This window comes from Lampetra planeri, chromosome 4 (genome assembly GCF_965212315.1).
Source record: "Lampetra planeri chromosome 4, kcLamPlan1.2.h2, whole genome shotgun sequence".
NCBI lineage: Eukaryota > Metazoa > Chordata > Hyperoartia > Petromyzontiformes > Petromyzontidae > Lampetra > Lampetra planeri.
The window spans coordinates 11112157-11137985 of NC_136110.1; the positions used below are offsets into that span (position 1 = coordinate 11112157).

Below are 25829 nucleotides of genomic sequence, written 5' to 3' on the forward strand. Positions count from 1 at the left end.
TACACACTTCATCCAAGATTAATTCTCTAGTCACCTTTAATTCTAGACATAAACGAAACTTTTGATTTTACCAGGTAAGGCTCACCGAGCTATAAAGATCTTTTTCAGAAGCAACCTGGCCACAAATGATCGCTCAACAAAATGACTTATCACGTGAACATCTCTAGCAGCCAAATATTTAAAAATTCTTAACCAATTAATTCATTAATGGGTTGAGAAGCCCTCATATTGTGTCTGCTTTATTACTACGCTATTGCACAATTTTATTATCCACGCTGTTGCAGATAATAATCACCCAAAAACGAAGCTCCACGACAAAACATTAGCTCACGGTTTTTTTCCCGGTACAAATGTATAACAAAGCCACCCTGCCTCTAAACCAATGTTTAACTTGTTTGTACCTTTATTAACACTGTACAGTGCTTTAAATAAGTACAAGCACACACATGACCGAATGCACACACATTGGCTACAAATAAAAGCGTTCAGGCTGAAATAAAAAAAAACGTTGTACAAATGCAAATCAAGGGCGATGTTGTCGACGACTGTGGCCCTCCTGAAGATGTTTATTATGCACCGATAATTTCCATTTTTTTTGCAGACTCAGTTCGGCATAGATATGCCTATAATACACGGAACACATTATGGGAAATATGGTTTTAAGAAACCTGATGTTTACCAGCTGACTTAAAGAAAGAAAGGAGGAAGCGTTGATTACAATTATTAGAGGAAACGGGAGTCGTTATAAGCTCGGAGATACCAGCCCCATGACTCATGTCGTCAACTGTTTGCCAAGCTCTCATTTTATGTTGCAAAATCAAAATAATAAAATTCACTCCCTTGTTTTATTCCAACTTCCAAGGTTACTCAAAAATAACACCGCACAAAGACGTGCGCTGCATAGACAGAAGCTTTTGGCCTTAATACAGACCACCAGTTCAAAATAACGGCATGTTTGGCCGTTTTGTCATTTTAGATGCCACGGTGGCGGGATGTTAACTACCTCGCTGGTTTCCAGGAGGTCGGGTTCGATCCTGACCCTGGTGCCTGTATATCTCCATGTTCTCCCCCTGGTCGCGTGGCTTTTTCTCCGACTCCTCCGGTTTTTCCCTCCACATTTAGAAACGACACATGTTCAGAGTATTTGGCTGCTATAAATTTCCACGTGATGATAAGCCACTTTATTCAGCTATCATTTGTGATGGACAGGTCACTTCTGACAACAAGCTCAGTGGGCCTTACCTGGTAAAATAAAAAAAAGATTCATAACAAAAATAGACCAACTAAAAAAAACATTAGAACATTTGGCCAACCAATTGAACCAAGACACAATCTGAAGACAGGTTTCGCCATTATTAGTACTCATCAGTACAGCAGAGACATCAATGTTCCTTGATCGCAAATGCTTCTGGGAGCCCCATATATGGACAGGGTTTGTACCTTTACGCTATGAAGACCCCGTGAGCTCTTGCCTGAAGGCAAAAAGATATTTCAAATCAATAAAATGACAAGAATGGCCACCACATATTTACGTCATCAATTTTCTCGTCATTTCCATATATAGATTACAGGTTAAGATGACTACACAATTATGAGTTTAAAAGTATTACCAACATTTGTGCTCTTAAACCCTATGCCCTGTCACAGAGAAAAGCATTTGCAGCGTACGCGTGTGTGCAACAACCTCGGTAGTATACACGGCATTGTATATCCTCGGTATACCCGACAGTACAGCAAACAATATGCACAAAAGTCTATTATTATTCGTGCATGTCCGTGTGGGGTATATGATGAAATTAAATGGTTGGGCGAAACTCGGGTCTGCCGAGAGGGTGCGAGTGTAAAGGTCTCGTATGCTGCGATACAAAGTCCAAATGCCCAACGCTCCCATTTTGAGCGCGGTATTGTGCGGCCGGGCGAAAACATTTTGGCGAAAGAACAAAAAAAGAAAACAGAAATCATTGACAGAGTTTAAGCAAAGCCTCAGTATCAATATACATCCCACAAGCGAGAGAGATCTACGCTGGAAACCCTTTTCCGCTTGAGCGCATTCCACAACTTTTAAATTTCAAGTAAAAATGTTTTCCACCACACGTTTGGCTGAAACGTTTTAAGCCATGACAACCGGTTAAAAATAACCTGAACGCAGCTCGCGCAATAAGTCGTTCTCATTTTCATTTAATAAGGTTGTTTTATGCGTTCGCGTTGGAGCGCATTTTGCGTTCAACATGTTAACCATTACACACGCATGCCATTTGCACCATTTCCTGACGAAATTCTTAGCAACAAATTAAGCCAGACATGCGAAGAACACTCGAAACCATAACCACATGACATTAGTTTTATGATTCAACGTTGCGAGGCATGCCAACAAATCAATTTGTTTTTATTTATCAGCCTGCTTTAATGCGCCTTTGTTTCGTTTAGTATTACAATGTAAATCACAGAAAACGCAAATGCTTTACGCACGATTTCCAAGGTCTAAAGATTAAAAACAAATCTTAAGAGGCAGTCAAGCAAGGTTTTTGTTCAGCCCATGCAACATCAGTGCTATTGGCCAACAGCTGTGATGACTATCCGATTTCTCTAGTGCTTTATATTTTTTGTTAAACATTTTTGGCATTGCATGCAACGCAGCCCCTATATGGTTATACCGATGAAAACAGCTCTGTCTTGCTCATATCTGGCATAATGATCTGAACGAGTTTTATACTCTCATATTTAAAATGGAAATGTACATTAAAAGGGATACATCAAGTTAATGCATGTGTCAAAAGATGGCAGATTAATTAATTAAACCAGCATAGCACGACAAGGCACAGACTTCTCATTTTGGAAACATGTCATTTTTACACGAACGATATTCCCTTCGAAAATAAATGTTTAACTGCAATCAGGTTACACGGGTTTTGTTTGTTAACCTGAATTCTTTCCTTTTTTGTCAATGGTTCACATTGTTTAAAGGTAGGTTTACAAATATTATTTTGTGTTTAAATGCGTAAATAACGTTTCAAATTGATTTTACCCAACAAGGAAAAATCATTCGCAGGATGTTACTGTCAAGTTGTGATGTATAATAAGACTAACTTCTAAACAGAGCTCACAATGACTCGGCCAATAACCTTGTTGAAAATACCACGTGTATATTTATAAATACAGATCGCCTAAGAAAACATTTACTGTGCAATACCTTATTGAAAACGAACAGTCACCGCTTTGATTTTTGCACGTAGTGGAACTCCTCCTATCCGTGTTGACTGATTAGAAACACCCGGTGGTAGAGCTACAATTCACCATATTATCTGCAGAAATAACCCTTATCTACGAATAATTTTACATATTGTGGGTTTGCATGTACTGCACGTCAATAGGTTATAGAAATGTATTGACTATTAACCAATTTGATAGAGCCACGATGGTTGTCGGAAGGTTACGATGGAATAAAATTGACCGGCTGACATTATACCTTTGAGGAACAGAAATCGTGTGAATGCGTGCAGTTGGCCAACTTCAAATATGACTACAAAGCCACCTTGTGTCGTAATGTTTAACTCGGCAGCAGATTAATGTTTCTCCTCCACAGCTGACTTCTTCCCCAAACTCGGATGGGCTTCGTGATAACACAGCACTGGTATAAACTTGAAATGACTGATAAAATACCATACAAAGCACATGCCGCCTTGTGTGTGTACCTGCATGTGTCCTCCCATAACGTAAATAATTTCAATGAATCACTGACAATGTCAAACATCAGACCAAGAATGACCAATTTCGGCCATTCAGATCACAAAATTTGGGCAGTAAAATGTTAAATATCCCGTGCGATCACTCGCAAGGGAAGGCCACGATGTGCCAACGTCAGGGTACAATTTACTGGACATCTGGTGATACAGAACATCTGTAAACAAGAGCTTCATAGCTCGTCGGATTCCTCCAGCATGAATACATATTCCGATTCTGACAAATCTTAAATATTACCTGCAAATTACTCATTTGAAATATACATAGCAATCATCGTCTGCCGACTGCAGAAATCTGGCAGGACTCTCCTGTAAAACAGTCATGAGGCTCAGTGAGACTTCTCTGTAAAAACAAGTGTGAGAATAATAACAACACAACCGACACGCAATTATTTCGTGACACCCATAGGCTTTAATTATCAAGACTTCCTTCATTATGTGTTCAATCTGTAAACACAGCAGCACTAAATGCTTGAATTGATGATACATTATGAGAGAATGTAGTGTTCCATAAGTACCACAGTATATCGATGTTCTTTAAACAGGCTAACACAATACCAGCATAACAATGTTTTCTGCGGTCATTGGACGGGTCAGCATTTTTTGCATGTCAAACGCAACAGGGAGGATCCCTTATCAAACTGGTTTGCCCAGTTATTGTTTTTTTTCCAAGCCAGGACAATGACCCAAATGATTGTTGCAAGAAAGGCATAAAAATAATGACAATTTTTCGAAATACTATTTTAAAAGTAAACAATTGATTTTCACTACACTTGAATTGTCCACGCGTTTGTGATTTGGTATCAAGAACTTGTGCTTTTATTTTATTTTTGTGCTCGTGCCAGGGGCATATATACATACGAATGGCTGACATTTAGCATGATGAGTGTGCGTGCGGGTTACACGAATGCGTGTGTTGTAGCAGAAAGCTGCGACAACACTGTGTGGGAAACAAAACAGACCGACAGGGGACACATTGCCTTTAGAACCCAGGTCAGAACATGCGTTTAGGTCTTCTTATGCAGACAACCATTTCATAATTCAGTTCAAATTGTAGCAATTGTATAAATACACCAGTCTCTGCTGTTGGTTGCCAACGGCCGTAAACTGAAGAAATGAGATTTGTATTTGGCCCCGTTTGCAAACAACGAAGTGTTTGAGTTTTAACTGTAATGAGTTCGCTTGAATAATTTAGTTATTTTAAATATGAATGCAGCATTCTTACCGATGGATAGAATTAACTTTGTTTGGCTTTTTGAAAGACACAAAATAAATGTTCGAGTTTTTTTAGGCCATTCACAATTGAAATGAGCATTGAACAATTGAAATCTACCAAAATAACCAAAGAGAACGTAAATCTAATTTATAAAAATTTAACTTGTCTGTGTGCCACTTCAAAAGCCAAGCTGATGCATGTAGTGATTTTGGTCGGTTAAATTAAGCTATACAAGTGCTTTCCGTTACATATACTATTAAGGCAAGTGAGCAAAATGAGCATACTAGCTTAACCAAGAATACATTTTGTTAATAACCACCATGCTACAATAATGTACGGTATAAAACCAGCCTATATATATGAAATAACCTCTAGTTTATAGTATTTAAAACGTTCTTAAAGACGTATATGTAATTATTCGCCGCTTTAGTGATTTCATTACGAGTTAAGAAACACCTATTCTGTGCTCTCCCATTGCTTGGGTGAAAAGTGGGCACAACTTTGTCCAATTCTGGCCCAAAACGTAATAAATAAATCAATGTCAGCAGTTATTGCCAGGGCCGGATGATTCCACCTCGAAATGATGCAACAAAGCATGGCGATTGGCGATTAAATACTTGAGGCTAATTGTTTTTTCGATACATAAAAAAACAGCAGTTATTTTTTGGTAGGCAAATATTATTTTTGTATACACTTCTACCCCCTATTAAGCTACGATAACAAATAACTGCAATACGAAATAAAATAAATTGAAAATTACTTTTTCCCTTCGGGCGAAGTGGCTTAGCCTGCTCGATGATGATGATGATGCAGCCTGTCGTGCCTAATCCAGGAGGCCTCGCTACAGGCTGACGGATCGCAGACACCTGAAAGAACATTCAAAACGACGGGCCCATTGATGGCTTAGTGACTACTACAACAAATATTAAATGCTGTAAACTAATTCCCCTTGAAGTTGCATCCGCAAAAAGAAATTTGACTTTTTTTCAATGCTCTCATGGCACCACCTGCCAAAAAAAATATTCCCTATTGTCTCCTTGCTGCCATTTCTCATTCTGACTCACTTGCATACACAGCCTGCATGTGTGCCTCATATCTCTGTGATGTGTCATTTGTACCTTGTGTTTTTGTCTTGTTCCGCATTGGTTTGTGTTGCCATTGTTGGACTCTTTTTGTGCACTGCTGAATCGTCGTCTTCCCTTGCACGGTCTCCCCCTGTTGTTGTGTTGTAATTTGGCACCATCTCTACTGTATTTGTGCACGAGTGCATCTTTTGGACTGTCTTGTTGTAGTGCCTACTGTACTCTGTAATGTGTCTTTTTTTTCTCTGCGTTGCATGTTTAGATGTTTTGGTGAACTCCACCAGGCTTCCCCGTCTTCGCGTGCCACGTTGTGGCCCCTGAATTAACACGATATTAGCATATCGTGAGGATAACATTTGGAAATAATCAACTCGTCGGGAAGAGATTTGATGCACGTATCATTCAGGGGGTCAAAGAATACAACAATGCATCCCATTGTTCTGGCCCCAGAATTTCCTGAAGGCCGCTTGACTAAAAACAGTTTTTTTTATTTCCGCCTGCTGATAGGAAACAAAGACATGTTTTGGGTAACTGGCTATTTGTATGTGTTTCCCTTCTCCAAGTTTAGTCCTGGTGTTAAAATAGTAACCGAGTTTAATTGAATAAATATAGCTGTTTACAGTCCTGTATAGACTGATCATCTTGTTTCTTCATATAAAATAAAACTACCTAATGATGACAGTACTAAACAGCTCAGTCGTTCACCTTCTTTCACTCCATTAAAACGAAGATAAAGTCCTTGTTAATTCAGACATGGTTGTTTCATTTCACAAAAAATACTTTTTGGTTATCGGTGCGAGTAACCGTGACCAAAATCAAATCAGTCCGTTTCATCTTTACAGAAATGTGTTGAACACGTGTCGTTTCCTTAATCGAAACCAGGCACACGCGTTCCCGTCGGTAAGATATGTGCACTCACCACAGCCGTCCACGACAGTGATCCAGTGTACATTTCTCCCGATGCGACTTGCATGGCAGTTTCAATAGGGAGAGAGAGAGAGAAACTGCCACGGAGATGAACTGTCAATGTGAAAGTACTTCTCATGGAAAAATAACTAACCGCTTGCGCAAAAACACGACCTTATTTAACTAAATAATATATTTCTATTTAAAAAAGCGAAGGTTTCTTCTTCTTCAAAAGGAAAAAAAAGGCAAGACACCGTGACATTTCATTGGGCATTTAAAACAAATACGTGTAAAAAAATCTGTTGCTATTGTATATACGAATAGTTTCCCATTAGCCTCCGTCGAGTGTAAACAAATCATGTCAATAAAAACTTAAATACATTTGAATTTAATAGGTAAAAGTAAAAGGATGCAACCCGACAATTAATTGCTGCTAGAAGGACCTCCATTGGAGGGAGTTCTACAGAGCGGCTCTGAAGAGTATTTTGGCCTTTAACACCAGCCAGGCATCTCGGAAGAGGTGACAGTACCTACACTTTATCTCACCAAATGTGACCTGGATGTCTGGCCAATTAGTGCAACTTCCATGGCCCTTTCTTAAGTCACCATCAGTCGACAAACTCAGGACCCAACATTTACCAAATAACCTGTGTGCGCGCTCCGTATTACGTTGTGATCTACGTGTGTGTGAACTGGCAGGAGGAATGGCAACTTGAAAGGATAAATACAGTGGACCAGAGTAGGAAGTGGGGATTGCAAAGAGCTGGTTTGAAAGACGAAGAGCATAAGCGTGTGCCAAATCCAATCAAGGGATTGGCTAGATTCAACCAAAGCCTACGTGTTAAACTCAACCAAAGCTGAATGAAGTTGAATCATCGAATAAATAATCCAGAATGAATAAGCAATGCCGCCAATCCCAGTACTCACGTAACCTGACTTATGGCTTGGCACAACTCCCAACAAGTTACAACAGGAGCGGGGGGAAAAAATATATGTACTTACCAAAACAGTAAAATTACACTTCAAACAAAAAACCATTTAACTTGGATGAGATTTGATTTATGACGAATAATTTTTTTATTAATGTAAAAAAATTAAATTGCGGGATTACACTTAAGATTGCTCCTGGCCGATGCTCGATTGAATGGAGACTCGCGCGTCTGTGCTCTGCTGTACTTACCGTGCGGTTACAAGGGGGCTGGCGGTCCTCAAATACAAAGCCATTCAAATAATTTGCATAACAATCTGCAGCCTGACTATCCCAATGACCCTTTGGAACTATAAAGAGCCTGATAGGTACCAGCAGTAGCTTTATATAAGTCCGTAAAAAGTTCATTCTCCACGCCCATCAGCAAACTCCTTCCTGATATGAAATGTACAACTAGAAATGACAAAGTCACTCGGCTCAAACGAACATTGGGGAAAGTGCTCATCTCTACTGACGATACCGAGCGAGTGGTAGAAATTCCACATTCCTCTGGCAGAGGCCAGTGCTACTTAAAGAGGGACCGATGTTGACTTCCCATAAGGGAAGTACTCATTTTTATACAATGGAGTTGTTACAGGCCAAGTTGACCACGACTGGAATTTGAACTCAATATCTTCCGAGTACAGGTTTAGCGCTGCCACATGGCTGCATAGTAAATAAAACTTAGGCATGCGGTAACATGCGCTGCACACATCCCATTACATGGGAAACATTAACATCTGAGCTTGTGAGATTATTAAACAATGCGATATGAAGACACTTTGAGCCATTGCTCAAAAAGCGTAAACATCTCTGTGTGCGTATAAATTAATCACCGTCCGTCCAAACATGATGACTGCATAACGAGATCCGTTCGCAGGTTAAGCCGTTAATTTTCCTTATCGCCCACCAATCTCCTGCATTGCAAAAAAAAACTATACCAAACGCGCCATGTGATGTGGTAAAGTTACACCTCCAAGGAAAATGGGATCCAGTTGTCTGATGCACACACTCTGGAATGCAGATAACTCTGCACGTAATGGATCGCTGCCCACGTCGCTCAAACCACGCAAATCGTCGCGGGTATATTTGAGACGCTTACACGATGTGTGGCATCGATTTTTGCGTCAAAACTAGCCCTACTTTCTTGAATAAAGAGCGTTTGCCTTTTCAAGCCGTGCAAGATATTTCGTAGATCTCAGGCATACGACCATGCCGCTCGCTACGCGTTTGTTTATTACACACTCCCGGTGCATACGATGTTTTTTGGTTGTCTTGGAAACTGTGATATAAGTTCGTGTGCACTGCTACCTATTTTCACGGCTCCGTCCAACTGTGTTTTTTCTCACTGGCACCTCGGGAACCCTGTGTTAAGCTTGCGCGAGATATCGATAAATAAAATTATAGTGACGATAACGTGCAAGGTTCTCCTATTTTCGAATGGTGAAAATGGCCAAAACACAACATCAGTCCTCGAGACTCCGTTAAGAGGACGTCGTTATTTCGTAACAATTCCAAGAAGCCGGCCACGGAAGTTGCCTGCAATCCAGCACCTTTGAGGGCGGGGGGGGGGGATTGGTGGATCACGCACAAGTGCGTGAACCTCCCAAACACACTAGGACTGAGAGGTAGCCAGGAAACAGCAGCACACCACGTGGATCGAATCCATCCGTGCAGTGCTTTGAGTGTTATGCCGTCATGTGTGGCTATTCTCTGGGTAGTCTGGTTTCCTCCCGCACGTCAAACACTGATTAATGAAATTGGCTAAAACATCCCAATGCAAGACCCCCCCCCTTCTGCTAAACCAGTCTTGAGAATCAAGTGAGGCGTTCCTTCTTAAACAAAGGGCATTGTTGTTAAATGTTTACTTCCTACAAAGTAGTTCTAATTTTATTGACCCCAGAGGGGTAGATGGTTGGCTACGTACGGTGCGAAAGAAGTTCAACATACATACAAACAATCATTTATGTAACGGGCACCTTTCCGAATGGCAGTTTAACTGTCTGACCACAGCACCCGGGTGGATGTTGCATTACTTACCGATTTCTATTACTGTAATTCTGGATTATGACTTGTTTTGGCAGTGCCTTTTTTATTATAATTATTAATGCAGGAACAGATGAAAACCCAGGCGGTAAGAATAGCTGTTCGCTCGTAATGAATTCATTTGCGATAACGATGAAATTGCAAATCGCGTGATCATCCGCCTGAGAAAGTTGGCAGCATTCCTGCTACTCCGCGAAATTAATGCGTGCATGAAATAAGAACAGAAAAAAAGATTACCTTGCAAATTACAAGGGGTGTGGGCATATTCAATTGTGTTTTCAAAAGCCATAACAAGTGATGACGTTGATAAGGACTGGCAGTATTTTAAAACGATTAAGGAGCTTGTGGAGAGAAATGGTACAGGGAATAGACAAAAAAACCCACTGGGATGCCTTTTATTAAAAAGCCGAGATGGCTGACCAGCTGAGCAGTCAGTGTGCACTTGCCAGTGAGAGAAAAGCTTAGCTGGACGAGGACTTGATAGTTATAATAACCACATCCGCCCAAAAACGACTGTGTGGGAATTGATGAAAAATCACTGCTGACGCCCTTTTCCTTACTTCATCGCCAAACACGCAAAATCCGAATCGTGCAATCGCAGTCACGACACGTGAGACCCAAACAAACTTCCATCTGCAAGTTCCGTAAAAAAAAAACAGCAGAGCAAGCGGCAAAAAAATCGTGAGAACCGTCCGGGAAGGTGACACCGCAGACTGTACTTGCGGAGCCACTTCCAGTCGGCGTATCTCTTTGCGCAGCGCCGCGCACGGCACCGCTTCATGCGCGACGCAGCATCAGTGTTAGGTAAATGAGTGGTATATGAATATACGGTTTAAGACTTGTGCTGGGTTAAACAAAAAGTTTGTTCAAGAATATCATCAATTTATCTATCAGATGGGATGGGTGCAGCCATTGGTGACCAGTCTCATTCATGCTGGCTCAATGCATACACGGGCAATTTCCCAAGCACACCCAGCACATATAAATATATACAAATATATATAAAAACGTATATTCTTACATGTATTTATATGTAAGTATATATATATTTCTCAATCTCCCCTGCCACCGTCAAGTTAGGTGATGTTGCGTGTGGTGGGGTAAAATGTTGGTAACTCCCATATTCTCCCAAGACGTCTAGCCAGCATGGAAGAGTAGGCCAAAAACACCCTCTGGAGAATCTCGAGCCCATCCACTAGCAGTGGGGTGAGCAAAGAATTCGAGGGCTGCACCTTTGCCTGGCATATTCTCTCACGTGGTAAATATAAACTCTTCATGACCACTGTAAACAGGTCACTGTGCGATGGTTTCATTGTTTTAATTCACCACTTTTGAAGGTTACACACAAATGTATATTCAATATGGAAATAAAAGTTGTAAGGATAAGACATTTATTGTGCCAAGCTGGGTAGGGTCCCCCCCCCACCTTTAGACTTAAAAGTGCCACTGTGTACTCGAAAGTACAATTGCTGAAACTAATATTATTCTACGCTGGGCAATTATAGAGCAGTACTTACACAAGCATTCATATGCGCATCCGTGTTCTACTTGAGCAGATATTCAACTATTACTGGACGTATACAAGCACGAGAAAGCCCCGGCTGACCCAGTACTCTCAAAGCCTGGTTGCACTGAAAAGCAAATCTAGAACTGGCAAGAAACAAATGTCACTTATTATGTGCCTTTTCACAACGTCTCAAATCCAGCCTCGCGATCTTGCATAAACCGTTGACTTATTGCTGCACGGTGTTCATTAACGGCAAAATATCGATGCACGGCAATTTGATGTGGCATGAGAAAAAAATGCAAAGCCTTGTGTAAGCGACTGCACCACGAGACATTTACTCGCAGCACTCCATAAGCAAACCCTAAGGTTGGTTCGCTTGTTTTGGGCAATGCTTTGTTGGTGACCATCGATATGCATTACCGTCCCATTAATTGACCCTTTCCCGTTCAGATGACGTGTAACTTTATCGGTACCGAGGACTCCCACAAGGCCATGCGGGGATGGGTGTATGGCACAGTTCGGCGCTAGCTGTTGTAGAGCGCGGTCGTTGTCGCTATTGTTCTCTGCGGCGTGTACAACGCCTTTAAAAACAACGGCGCTACTACTACGCCTAGAAATCAAATTAACGCGGAACCGGCTTGCAATTTCCCGAGATTCAGCAGTGAACAGGAGGGGGGGCCGGGGGAGCCCACCACCCTGCTACTTTGTAGGACGTCTTGGAAAGGGGGAGAGGGGGGATTAGACGCATGCAAAGTGATTTAAACGACCGCGCTGTGACGACGGCACTCCCCCTCCTGTTCGGGGGAGCAACGCCGCTCGGCACAGCCCCCGATGCCAGCCATCTGGAGCCAGGAACCGAATATCAGAACACCGCGTCCCACACACACACAGAACGTCCACACACACACACACAGAACGTCCCACACACACACACAACGTCCCACACACACACACAACGCGTGCGGGGATAGCCCCCCCCCGCACCAACTCCCCCGCGGGACGTTACGAGATCTCAACTTTCACCATTTGGTGGCGACGCAGTGATTCACTCGCCGCCACCGCCAGGCGTCAACGTTCAGACCTTCGATGCGAGAGTCATCTCTCAGATCTTCTCCCTCCCAATGACGACGATGTACGGCTTCCGCGTGAAATCACAACAGACGGCAGCAGGAGGGGGTTATTAAATGGAAATGGAATATTATCCACCGACTCATGAAACCACAATGATTGGTTAGTAGCCCAAGAGCTGATGTTATGTAATATCAGTCTAATTCCAAATATTTTACGCAGAGAAGAAAGTGGGGGTGGGATATTCCTCCTCCAACGCATTCCTTTTATACCCCCCCCCCCCAAGAAAAATGACATATAATAAATGCACAGCTTGTGCTACAATGGTATGAATTAGATTGCGGAACAATGTGCTGTCATCAGCTTACAAAACGTTGCCCATTCCGTCCTGATGAGCACTGAAGTGCCAGGAAAAACATAATCGCATAAGTGACGTGTGCCTCTGAATTATTTCCAAACTTAACCGTCAACTTAATTTGAGTGAAAACATGTGATGCTATTAAAACTAAACAAACATATACCCATTTAAGATTACTGTGTTTGAAATGCATACTCCCGACATTCTATTTACAATAAATGCAGGTGGTATTTTTTATCAACTCGCTTTGCCAAAGAATAGCGAAGTCGTACTATTGGTATCAATCGGCAATTGTTCCCGTTGTTGTACACTCTACCCAACGACGCAACATATCCCTCACGACACATCCTAGCAGCGTACACGCCTGGACCAAGATGCCACAAGATATCCCCAGCAATGCATCTTATATCTACACTGCACTAAGTAGCCAATATAGATGTGTAAGACTTATGAGTGTACAGGTTGTTCCCTTGCTTTATGCGGTAGATGCTTTCCAAAAAAAAGAGCAGACAACGAAATCGTGTAGCACAGACCGCACAGTCACCCAATCCACAATGCACAGTGAATTTAAACCGCACGGAGCAAATTTTGGGTAGAAATAAGTTCGCCGCATATCCACACAAAATTGCACAAACCGAACCTGTATTCAGCAAGGGAAACTTGTACATCAAAAGGTATTAATATTAACTACCAGCCCTTTTGTCATTCCACTGCTGAAGAAGGGAAGGACTTTGGAGCGGTTTAGGTATCACATGACTCGTAACATCACAAACACGACATCCAAGGCCTGTTTTTACATTTTCAGTGGGCGGTACTCTATAATTAAATTCAGATGTAATTCAGGGCAAATGACTGCACTGTGATTGTTAGTCATGACTCGGCAAGCGTGCTTGAACCAGGACGCTTAAGGTGGAGACTCAATAAAGCCGTGTGCAGCTTTTCAAATGCACCCTTCAGAAACCTATGCAATTTTCTACAAAGCCTTATTTAAAGTACCAGTAAAATTTTAATTACGCTAATGACCGACGAAATCTTCACACGTATTTTTGTAAATGATAGCTATGCTGACATCTGTTTTACATTACACAGTGCTTAATACTGTTGACTTATTCTAATTGTTAGTACCAAAATGGCATTTGCTTGAACTGTCTGTTGAAACTGTTCAGTTTAAAAATACGTAACCTGAAGTGAGTGACTCACAATGACAACGCATTGCCATGGTCCGATTGATGTAGTTTATCAATGCGCAGTCAATACATTCATTGATAAAGTACTCCGTTTAAGATGTTGTCAAGCTTACACAGCTGTCCGTTGCTGTTTATTTATAAGAGGCCCTGAATATTTATTTATACTGGAGGAATCCGATGAGCTATAAAGCTTTTTTCACAGATGCGCATGTGCGGGTCAGAACGTCGCAGCAACAAACAATACAAAAACACTACAGGGTGCAACGTATATGAAAGGGAAGCAAACCACTTAAAAGAAATACAAATTAAACTAAAGCCCACTGAGCCATTAGCTTATTTTACAGAAGCGACGTGGCCCCAAATAATAGATCAACGAAGTGGCTTATCATCATGTGGAAAGTTATATAGCAGCAGCAGCTGCTGCCAAAGTTCCACATTCCCAAGCTGGGGGGCAAGTCCACACATGAGACATGACACACCTTGCGCTGCCTTCCAAGGAGGTGGCACCACTTATCTTATTAATGATCAACCTCGGGAGGGAATGATTGGGGCCGCATCACCCCAGGCCAGGATCTGAGATCGCCCACTGTGAGCCAAGCGTTCTGCCACAATCACAGATCAGAATAACGAACACTGCACATTTTAATACGATATCATAATCATAAACATGTTGCATAACCATGCAGCAGCAATGCCATGCCAAGAGGTTATAAAAGTTGTCATCAAAAACCCTGTGCCAAAACAATTCCAAATATCTGCATCCAAATGTATAACTCATTGTGATAAGCACAATTGAATTTATTTAAATTTGCAATCGTGCCGTAAGTATAAGCAGACAATAAATTCCGCAACAATTATTGAAATTTTGAAGTTTCCAAAAAGGGCAAAGCCGCAATAAATGAGGGGAGGCTATTTTGATGGCGAAAAAATAGTTATGTAATTATGTCATACAATGTTAAAGTGGATATTTTCAACTGGACAGTATTAGAATTCACACTGCCTTGTAAGCTGCATTTCATCATGGACTATGTGCCCAACATCTCACAATTCACAGAGTAACACGATGTGCTAATATGCCACGCATTAATCAGTTATCTTTGTGCAAGTACCACTTTTAACTCAATGTGGCAACCTCCCCTGCTTATAATTATAATCATATATCAACAAGTTTTTATGTGTGTGTGTATATGTAGGTGCTCGCGAATAGCACTTGTCAACAGTTTGTTCAGGCTATACGGGGGGAATCTTTGTCTTAGTTATACATGCATGCAATACGAAATAGTAAGTAATATTAATTTACAGGATGTCCATAAAAATATCACCCATTATTAAATCATATGAGACCGCATTTGCACGAGTTAAAATATTATTTTGCCAAACCAGGTGAGAACTACAAAGACCAGTCTGATATGCAACAGTGACCTCGGGAATTAGTCTCAAACTAAACTATGTTTATATTCTTGGTTCTTTCAGTAAAGTCACGTAGAAGGGAAATAATAATATAAATATAAAACAATAAAAATTCTCACGACGTTTCGACTGCAACACAAGCAATCATCATCAGGTGTGAAATCCACAGCAAGAAAATTGTATATTGATATTATTTTATTATTTCCCTTCTACGTGACTTTACCAAAAGAACCAAGAATATGAATCCCTGCAGTCACGAAAGCTTTAAATCAAAATTTAAACTATGTTTATTTACCAGGCAAGGCCCACTAACCTTTATAGCTCTTTTTCACAAGCAACCTGGCCACAAATGAGTGCTCAACAAAGTGACTCATCATGGGGAAATTTACAGCAGCCCAATACTTTTAAACGCATGTTGATTCTAAATGTGGTGCAAAAATCGAAGGACGCAGAGAAAAATCCATACGACCACGGGAAGTACACGCAAACTCCAAATATACAGGCATCAGGGTCGGAACCGAACTCACGACCACCTGTATACCAGGCAAGGGAGATAACATCTCGCCACTGAGGGGTGGTGATGACGTCAGGGGACCTTTAACTTCCACTGCGAAGCGGACGGCACGTGGTATTTAAATCTAAATTGAAAACTAATTTCCTTACAACTGCTTTTTGTGTTTAGTTTGTTGAACTTCCCCCGCATCTCCAATTCGCACGGTTGGCTATGTACAATGTGAAAGAAGTTCAACAAACATACATACATCGCGGTTCAATACACTCGCAGTGATAACCGGGGCGTCCGCCGGATTCGTACCACAAGACCTCTGCAACGGGCTACCGCCGTGCCGCGTCACCGCCCTAGGCGGATAAAACTAAACCCACAATTTGGTCGGATGTATGTACGCATGTTGAACTTTTTTCGCACCGTACGTAGCCGACCGTGCTAATCGGAGGCGCGGGGCAAGGACAACAAAACAAAGTGCAAAAAAGCAGTTCTAAAGAAACGAGTCCAGAATCATCCCTTTAAAAAATAAAATCACCTCGCACCCGCCGCCACGGCATCGTGCGGAGCTCTGGGACGGCGATACGAATTGCACCGAGGTTCGATATACTGCGCCGTGCAGCCCCAGTGCGTCTGCTGAAATTCCGGGGGGGGGGATGGGGGAGGGTGTGACAGTCTTTCGAATGAAACCGGTAAGCGCGCTGCTGAATATCACTCAAGTTTTCCCAGTTTGAAAATAAGTACATGATCCATAGCTGTACATTGCCAACATGTCAATCACACGGTTAAAGCTGCTGTCAAATTACAATTCTTTAATAATGGTTTGTACCTTCATGGTCACCCTGAATACACGAGACACCACGAGTTACATGCACAAATACCGCATGAACACGTTTTTGCTGTATTCAATTTAACAGTGGATTAAGGAACCAAGAATATCACTGGATATACATGTACAGTGCTGTATATACGAGTTGCAATACGTGCTGCACGACACACGAAAACAAAGAAACTGATTCATGTATCAATAAACACCAGACACTCTATAAGGAAATACCTTACAAAGCCAATTTATACAGAAAAAAAGATGATTCTTTGTGCGCAAGTCACTATCCTGGCGTGGTAATTTGACATTCGCATGGATTCCTCACAAACGAGAATGGTGTATAAAATGCCTTACACGTCTGGGTTGAAGAGATTACACCAATATACGGCCCAACTAGTTGCAACAGTGCGTTAATGTTTGACTACACGGTGACAACATGTACTTCCTTGTACTCAAAATAAAAATCGACTTTTTTTTTTAAACCCAGCATTTCCACTGACGTGGTTGTAGCACTTGAACTAGTCATTAAGTTGCTTCATATATTGCAGATTGGCAGCTCACAGATACAATCATCTATCTTGCACATCACAGATGGCCCTCATAAGCCACTTATTGCAAATGCCACGCAAACAGCAGTGCACAACAGTGCCATATTCTCGCATTAAAATACAATTTTATCCCTGTATTTGAAAGCCAAATTTGGGGGAGCCTATAATCCGGATAGTGTGTACATATGCCGTGATTTTGAGATGTTAACTACCCCGCCTGGTATACAGGAGTGAGTTGTGGTTCGATCCCGACCCCGACGCCTGCATATTTGGAGACTGCGTGTGTCTCTCTTTCTCCCTGCGGTCGCGTGGATTATTCTATGGTTCCTCCGGCTTTTCCATTCACATTTAGAAACATGCGTTTTGAGTATTTGGCTGCTATAAATGTCTGCATTATAAGCCACTTCGTTCAACTATAAATTTTGCTTCTGAAAAAGTTATACAGCTCAGTGGGCCTTACCCGGTAAAAGAAAACATTTTCGTTGAGTTTTAGTACAGGAACAAATTTGCATTACAGTACACTATTGACCCCAAGCACACGTTTGGCATGCGACTTACTTTCCGGAGCATCTTTACCATCTGTAGAATATGCTGCATTACAAGTGAATGCACATTCCAGTGGAATAGGGAATATTGAAACCTGGTTACTGAGTAATGAGGTCAGGTGACACTGTGGTTAAGAGCATTTAGCTCACAATGGGAAGCTTGTGAATTCCATTCCTGGCCGGGAATCAATGAGGTCTTCCTCATCCCTCCAATGTGCACGTTCACATCAATTTTTTTGTCAATCCACTGCTTGATGATGGGCCTCCCCCACACTGGCGTCGGCCGTGAGGGCTTTTATGACCATACTTCACCACGTTGGTCAGTTGCAGCTTGAAGAAGTTGGAGGGAGTACAGAAGTGCGCTAGAATTCGCCACGCTGCCCCCTACATCCCCACACACCTGCTTTGCTGCTGAGGTCTGACAAGATCAGACACATTTCAGTTACTTTGGCCATCGGCATTATCCCTTCAGGGGGTCGATAATATGAGTGCCACTGTGTAGTCAATTGTTGTTGGCTTACAGAGAGTGGCTTGCAGAGAAAGTGGTCCAGGATAGAGGAATGTGAAATTTCCAGCATGCGCTCAGTGTCCCTTACAGACCACTACTCCGTGTTCACCACCCGTGCATGGTAACACTGAGTTTTGGACAAGAGATATTTACGCCGCTCATCAGCAAAACACCATCAATCGGCGCAGTACAAAACTTCGGGCAAAGACAGCAAAATAAACAAGGAAAACAGCCATGCCTGCACAACCTCGTTGGTCATGACACTCTCCGCTGAGGAAGCAACATCTCCAATGCTCACATATTTATTTCCGATGTAGCCCGGCTGATGAGAGATTCTCCCTCTTCCACGCGCACTCTTTGTTACAGCAAGCACTCTCTGTTGAAGCCCCCGGTCAACCATCACACAATAGGGCGTCTGTCGCTCATTCTCCTCTGCTGCTACCACGATATGTAAAGCTCCTCTCCCAGCGGTCAATGCTGTCCACTCCCTGCCCCTGCTAAAGGCCAGGATTCAAGGTCCTTCCTTTAGACGCAATATACATTCAAATCTATTGTGTTCTTTTTGTTCGAGGTGGGCCAATATTGACAAGTTTCAGTGGTCCAAATCATGACTCCCTGTACCCATAATTACAGTCTTGCTAATAATTGATCCGAGTGCCATTCTTGTGTGTGTGTGTTTTAACAGTGTCCGCTAATGCAATGCCCTGACTAAGAGGGCTCCCGCAATGGGTCACAGATATTTCCCCGAGCGTCAAGAAAATTGGGCCTATAATCTGTGTGCAGATCAGACGAGATATAATACACGTGGAAAATTCGACCACATCTAACTTTCCGTAACTGGCGTGATTGCTGTGGAAATCTCCGCAGGTACAAATACGGCCATGGTCGACCCGAGGCCGATAGCGGTCAGAGGAACGATAACTCGGGTAACAAAAAACTGCGGCAGGGAAAAAGAAACAGGTTTTTCTGCCGTGTTATGACAGCATATTTGTGGGTGGATTTGTTTTGATTCATTATTTTAAAATGTTCACGCGGAGTGCACAACACTCTTATTTATGCATTCGTAAATTAAATTAATCACCGAGTTATTTGCTTTGTACTTAAAAACTTTTTTTTTCTCTCTCTTTACAGACTTACTGCATACTTTAAACCCTCGAGATAATATTTGGCCACAAGACAGAGGCCCATGCCTGTTGCAAATAGTAGGCAGTTTATAGGCAGGCAACTATGTTGCCGGAAGGATAACTTTAAAAAAGGCGGAAAACAAGGAGAGCAAAAAGGCAAATGTCCCCTGTATAGCCTTCACATCTTTCGGGGTTAAGTGCTGTTGTATGTACGTGTGCATACCTGTCAACCCATACGGTTTACCCATATTCTTGTATAGGGAAATTGAGTTTTTCCAGGTCTATACGGCACACAGCAGTTTCAATACGGTCAAAAAATGTCTATTTGTTTGTGTTTCTCCCTTGTAAGGGGACTTTGTAGGATGGACGTTGAGATTCATAAGGGGTGACTGATAAGGTCTGAATTGGTCTGTAATAAGGCAGGCACTGATAAGGGCGTTGACAGGTATGCGTGCGTTCGTCTTGCATGTACGTTGAACTTCTTTCGCACCCTACGTAGCCAACCGCGCTAATCGGAGGTGTGGGTGCCGTGGCGGGTAAGGACAACTAACTCAACACAGCAACAACAAGCGGCAACTTCTCAAAGAAATCAGTTCTCACAGTTTGTCAGCGAGCACCTATGAAGGCCGGGGCGGCACACAAGGTGGTGGCGGTGGTGGTGGCGGTGGTGGTGGCGGTGGTGGGTGTCCAGCGGTGGTGGCGGCGGTGGTGGGTGTCCAGCGGTGGTGGCGGTAGTGGTGGTGGCGGTGGTGGCGGTGGTGGGTGTCCAGCGGTGGTGGCGGTGGTGGTGGCGGCGGTGGTGGGTGTCCAGCAGTGGTGGCGGTGGTGGTGGTGGTGGCGGCGGTGGTGGGTGTCCAGCGGTGGCGGTGGTGGTGGTGGTGGCGGTGGTGGTGGGTGTCCAGCGGTGGCTGTCCAGCGCCGCGTGACCGCACGCGGTCACTCGCCCAGCGATTCATGGCGAAGAGGGCACGAGTGCCTCACCACCACGCTGTGTGTGGGGGGGCTTTCTATGAATTCGGCCGTTGCCGCAAGAGAAACAATGCGCCGATTTTCATCCCCCCCTCCTCTCCTAATAATAATTATTAAGTAAAACGATGCTGACAGGTTCCTAGAATTAAGGGTCTTGATTTTAATGTGCTTAGCAAACGTGAGGGGAAGCAGCGGTGGGTGTCTCGGCCTGGTTACTACTTTGCGCAACACAAATCTGGATTCACGCGCTCAACGTGAAGACGCAGACACGGCAGCGGCATTTTTTTTTACTTTCTTTTGTTTTTCGCTATAATTTTTTTTTCTTATTTAAAAATCGTGTTTTACCGAGACTGTTGTTTTTTTTACTCGAGCATGCAGTTTGGAGTAGCCAAGCGGAAAATTACAAATCCTTTTTTTTAAATCTGCCACTGCTACGATTAGTTGCCAAGGCAACGCATTCCAACCAGATCAGACGTTGCAAGCAACACACACACAAAAAAACCTGAAACATAGTTCATACATCGTCGGTTATCTACACCAGCTGCGATATACGCTCACCCTGCTTAGATAAGTTAAAGCCCTTTTTTGCACACAACCAATTCAAGCCAGGGACCTGTACATCCCACTCACTTTACAATGAATCTCTCTCTCTCTGACTGCGCGAACCACTCTCTGTCGCTGTTCTCTTAAACCTGAACCGAACGGCAGCCTTGCCACTTAGCCTGGTTCACACAGAAAAAATAAATATCTGCTGGCAGACGCCAACTTGAGCGCTGAAACTGCGCCAAGTTCTCTCACTCTGCATTCGCCAGTTATAAAGCGACCACTCAATTGTATGAAAAACAAAATTTCGCGTCTGTAAAGCAGTTGGCATTCTGCGACCCAAGTTCTATTCCCACTCACGGCCAACACCAGTGACGATTATCTGAATAATCGCAACTGGGGAGACAAAGGCGGCTGGGCGTGGTGCTGGCTACCTACCCCGTCGCGTACCGTGCCGGCCTTCATAGGTGCTCACTAACTACACTTGCCCCAACAGTTTCTTCAGGTTATATGGGGGATCTTTGTATTTGTATGAGTGACAATAGCTGACACTTTTTTTTACAAATAGTAAATTACAAAATGAGTAAAGTATATTTGCAGGTGGGAGAGAGATTCTTACACACACAGATACCCTGTCAAAAGCCTACTTGTTCTACTGCCTGCTATAGGCATATGTCATTGCATTGCCCTTGGTGTGTGTATGGGAGTCCTGTGCAGGTCCAATCTACGCAGCGCGTTCCCTAACCCCAACTCCAAATGACAGGGTTATGAGGTTGCAGGACTTGCCACACATCTTTGCAGACAATCAAATGGTCAAGGCGTGTGGTGATGATGCATACATGCCCTGCCCAGTCCCAGAAATGTAGTGGCGAGATGTTAACTACCTCGCCTGGTATACAGGTCAAGGGTTCGATCCTGACCCTAACGCCTGTATATTCGTGGTCACGTAGATTTTTCTCCAGGTCCTCCGGATTTTCCCCTCCACATTTAGAATCGAAATGCGTTTAAGAGTGCTGTGGTTTTCCCACCTGATGATGATTGCTTGTGTTGCAATCGAAACGTCGTGATTTTATTTATTTTATACCTACGTGACTTTACCGAAAGAACCAAAGAGTACGCGTTTAAGAGTATTTGGCTGCTGTAAATGTCCACATGATGATAAGCCAATTTGTTGAGCAATCATTTGTGAAAGCCAGGTCCCTTCTTAAAAAGAGATATATAGCTCAGTGGGCATTACCTGGTAAAATAAAAATAGCTTAGTTTATCGTTTGTGTTTTTACGCCCACCCCCCTCATCGTATTTGCTCCGTTTCTCTCCGTGGACTCGTCCATTTTTATTACCGAGCTACAACGGAAATTATCTTAATACCTTGGGGCTCGCAGTGTTCACCGTTGTCGAGATTAAATTTGCGTGGATGACGCGCCATACATTTTTATTTTCATTATGATCACCTTTGAATCAGCAACATGCAAGGGAACGTGGTTCCAACCAACCCGCTGGCAGTAACAAACGACGCCGGCAAAGATCGCCTTTTGTGTGCGCCACGAGAGCCACGCAAGGCCGCTCTTTCTCTCCCTGGGAAATTGCACGTTTCCAAACCGTCATAGGAACGTCACATCGAACTCTTCCTTCGCGCTCAAGAGCCGCCAACCATTCACCAGGGGCACCCCCCCCCCCCATTCTCCGCGTTTGATAATTATGCGCAAGCAGAGTTTTTACAAAACCTCTTTGTGCTGCTTTGAGTTTAGCGCACGGCGTGGCCGAGGGGGCGGTTATGGTGAAGCTTGCCTCAACGTGTGAGCAGGTCAACAATTGAACACGACAACAACAACAACAAAACCGAATGAAATTATCGCACTTGATTTGGCGAAAAATCCACATCTGTGAATTAAACAGCAGTTGAACTGTCACGCAATGAAATGTACTGGTACACGTATAACAGGTGGGATAAGTGGTCCCCTTTTCACTGTGTCTAGACCAGAGGGGGTAAACTTAAAAGGATCTCAGATGTAGTTTGGTGATATCCACTTCAGTTGGCCATTCTCCGTAACACGGGGGGGAAAGAGGGATGCACTGCTGCGTGAGAATTCCGCACGGCTTCGTGATCTCATGACGACTTTTCGAAAGCAAAAGTGTGATGTACGTGGTGGTGGTGGTGGGGGGGGAAGTCGGAAATTAATAACAACGATTAAAACAATTACAGTAGGTGCTTGATGGCAGGTACTGATGACCCGAACTTGCGAAGCTCCTTTTTTGTGCTGGAGTTTGTTTAATGCAAAGTAACCATCTACTCCAGTGAACCTTGTACTGAGAAGCAGGCTGTGGGCACACTGCCCGCTGAACCTTCATACATTTCCTCAAGGGCTGACATGAGCAATACGATCGTACGATCGCACACACGCTCTCTCAGGCCCAAAACACTCGCGCTTATGATAAAAACAGAAGTTAAAACCGGTTCATAAAAATTCCCATTTCAAAATGAATGAAAGTTAAGTATGCTACAGGATGGAAAAAAAAGTTTTTTTTAATGAAAGTACTGGAGATACTCTCAAACTCATTCTTTTGGACCAATCTCAATGGAGCCAGTGTTAGGGTTCTTCCTGGATGGGTAACACAACACTGCCAACACAATGGTCATAATTGCTCCCTGTCGATGCTAAACAATGCAACAAACGATGACGGGAATTCTGTTGTGAATGTCCAAGGGACGCCCAATATGCTCATCCTCAAATGAGGCACGCACATCTTGGTGTGCACGAAGCCACGCACCGATTACCACAATCAGCTCTACATTGTATTTGCTGTCGATGAGTTTGGAAGGCAGATTGAGGGAAACGGCACTTACGGGCAATTAAACGTTGCAATGGCTATAGTGTTTTTTTATGGGCATGAAGAAGGTATGGGCACCATCTCACGCTATGGGCCAAAAAATGTATTTTCCAATCCTTAAGCGGCTTGGAAATGTGAACAACAGCAACTGCAGTAACTCCGCAAGCAGAAGATGATGAACTTGCTCAAAGCATGTTTTGGGGCCAAATGGTTTTTACGAGTGACATTAACAAGCAATGATAAACTGCAGCAGCAATGTTCTCTTTGCTATGCAGACATCTGCACTGCAATCACCCAAGGAATGTGTGTATCTTTATCAAAACTGTATGTTCCTTATTACAGACCTTTTGTCAACGCAATAATGGATGAAGGGCTCCCCACCCCAAGTCAGTCATGGCGGTTGTTTGACCATACTTCACCATGTGAGTCAGTGCAGGTTTGCAAAGCAAGGTACATAGGACCAGTTCGAAAATCGCTCACCAATGATGTGTGCTGCGGATGGGAATCAAACTCGGGTTTCCCGAGTCACCTTTTCTTAACTACAAAAGTATTAATTGGCCTCACTGCTTTGGGGTTCATGGCTCACATGTTCATGGGGGAACCAAGTAAACGCATTGCAAGCGCTTAAGACAAAGATGTAGGTTGACTCACTCAGCCTGGCAAGACGTGTTAAACCCGCTGGCATAACAACACAAGTGAACTTATCCCAATGCCCGGCGTGTATAGAAGAGACCATCCAGGGTTAAACGGTCTCTGAGATTGACGTCACACTTTGTAATGCAGTGCCTGGCGCACGAACAGCAAATACCAAAATCCGCGTTCAATTTGAAACGGGACAGACAGCACAGTTGCTGTCCACGTACCCAGTTGTCCTGTGAGAGTGGCCGGGGAGGGAGGGAGGCCCCTCTGCTTCTTGCCAGCCTCAGGTTGCCCCCAACCACCCCGCCACAAGGGCTGTGTGACCTCAACGGGCTGACGATGACCCCCCACCCCCCTCAGCAGCGTCAGACAGAATGCCCACGAGCAAGGTAGTAGGTTTGTCCACACGTATATTCACCTACAGGACTGTATCACGGATATGTTTCCCTACTTTCAAATCAATAGGAAAACGCAAAATTCGTTGGTCAATTTGAAATTTCGGATGATCAAAAAAAATCATGTTTTGGAGTGATACAAAAATGTGAAGTCACTTCCACGCATGCACGCTTCAAACACACCATAGGCTTTTGCGACCAATATTACGATTAGAAGTAGATTTGTTTGAGTCGGACCATGGATGAAATGTTGTTGTTGTACACCCTCCTCCACCCAACAACAGTCAATCCCGAAGATCGCTCACCAACAGCGCAGCAGAGCACCGAAGCAGGAATAAAATGGCACGTCTGTTCACGTGGACAACTTTATCAACTTGGCTGTATCGGGTGGAGGAGGGTGTATGACACGTTTGATTTAAGCGATGTAATCCAAAAATCAACCATGAATAAATTGCATCATTTGATATACAGCAAAACCTTGGATTGCGAGCATAATTCGTTCCGGAAATGTGTTTGTAATCCAAAGCACTTGTATATCAAAGCATTCGTATATCAGTTGTGATCACGTGACGCTCGACAGACAAAGCGTATACACGTACTACTCGTATTGCAAGACCTCGCTCGTTTATCAAATGAATTTTTATTTGCAAAACACTCGCAGACCAAGTTACTCGCAATCCAAGGGTTTACTGTATTTTATAAATACAAAACAAAAATAGATATTCCACAGCTGGAGAATGAGCAACCATTTATATTAATAATAAAAACAAATCCCAAATTAAATGTACAGTACCAGGTTATTTGAAACTTTAGCAAATTGAAATTTTGCAAGACAACTGTTCATTATTTATATACTGCAGCCACAAACTGGTATGACTGGAAATTTTATGTTGTATTAACAGCTAAACTATAAA

The 25829-nt window shown here is 43.0% G+C and overlaps 1 protein-coding gene across 3 annotated transcripts in view; it reads right to left on the minus strand.

The window, feature by feature from the left end:
• Positions 1–25829, minus strand: part of LOC144717691 (uncharacterized) — a 131310-nt gene that overhangs the window by 76918 nt on the left and 28563 nt on the right. Inside the window, exon 1 of one of the 3 annotated variants that reach the window (XM_078593245.1) lies at positions 7947–12336. The exons of the other annotated variants lie outside the window; for them this stretch is intronic. Coding sequence (XP_078449371.1) covers positions 7947–7982 — 36 coding nt within the window. The 5' untranslated portion in view covers positions 7983–12336. Of the gene's footprint in view, positions 1–7946; positions 12337–25829 lie in introns of those variants that run through there. 3 annotated transcript variants of the gene reach the window in all.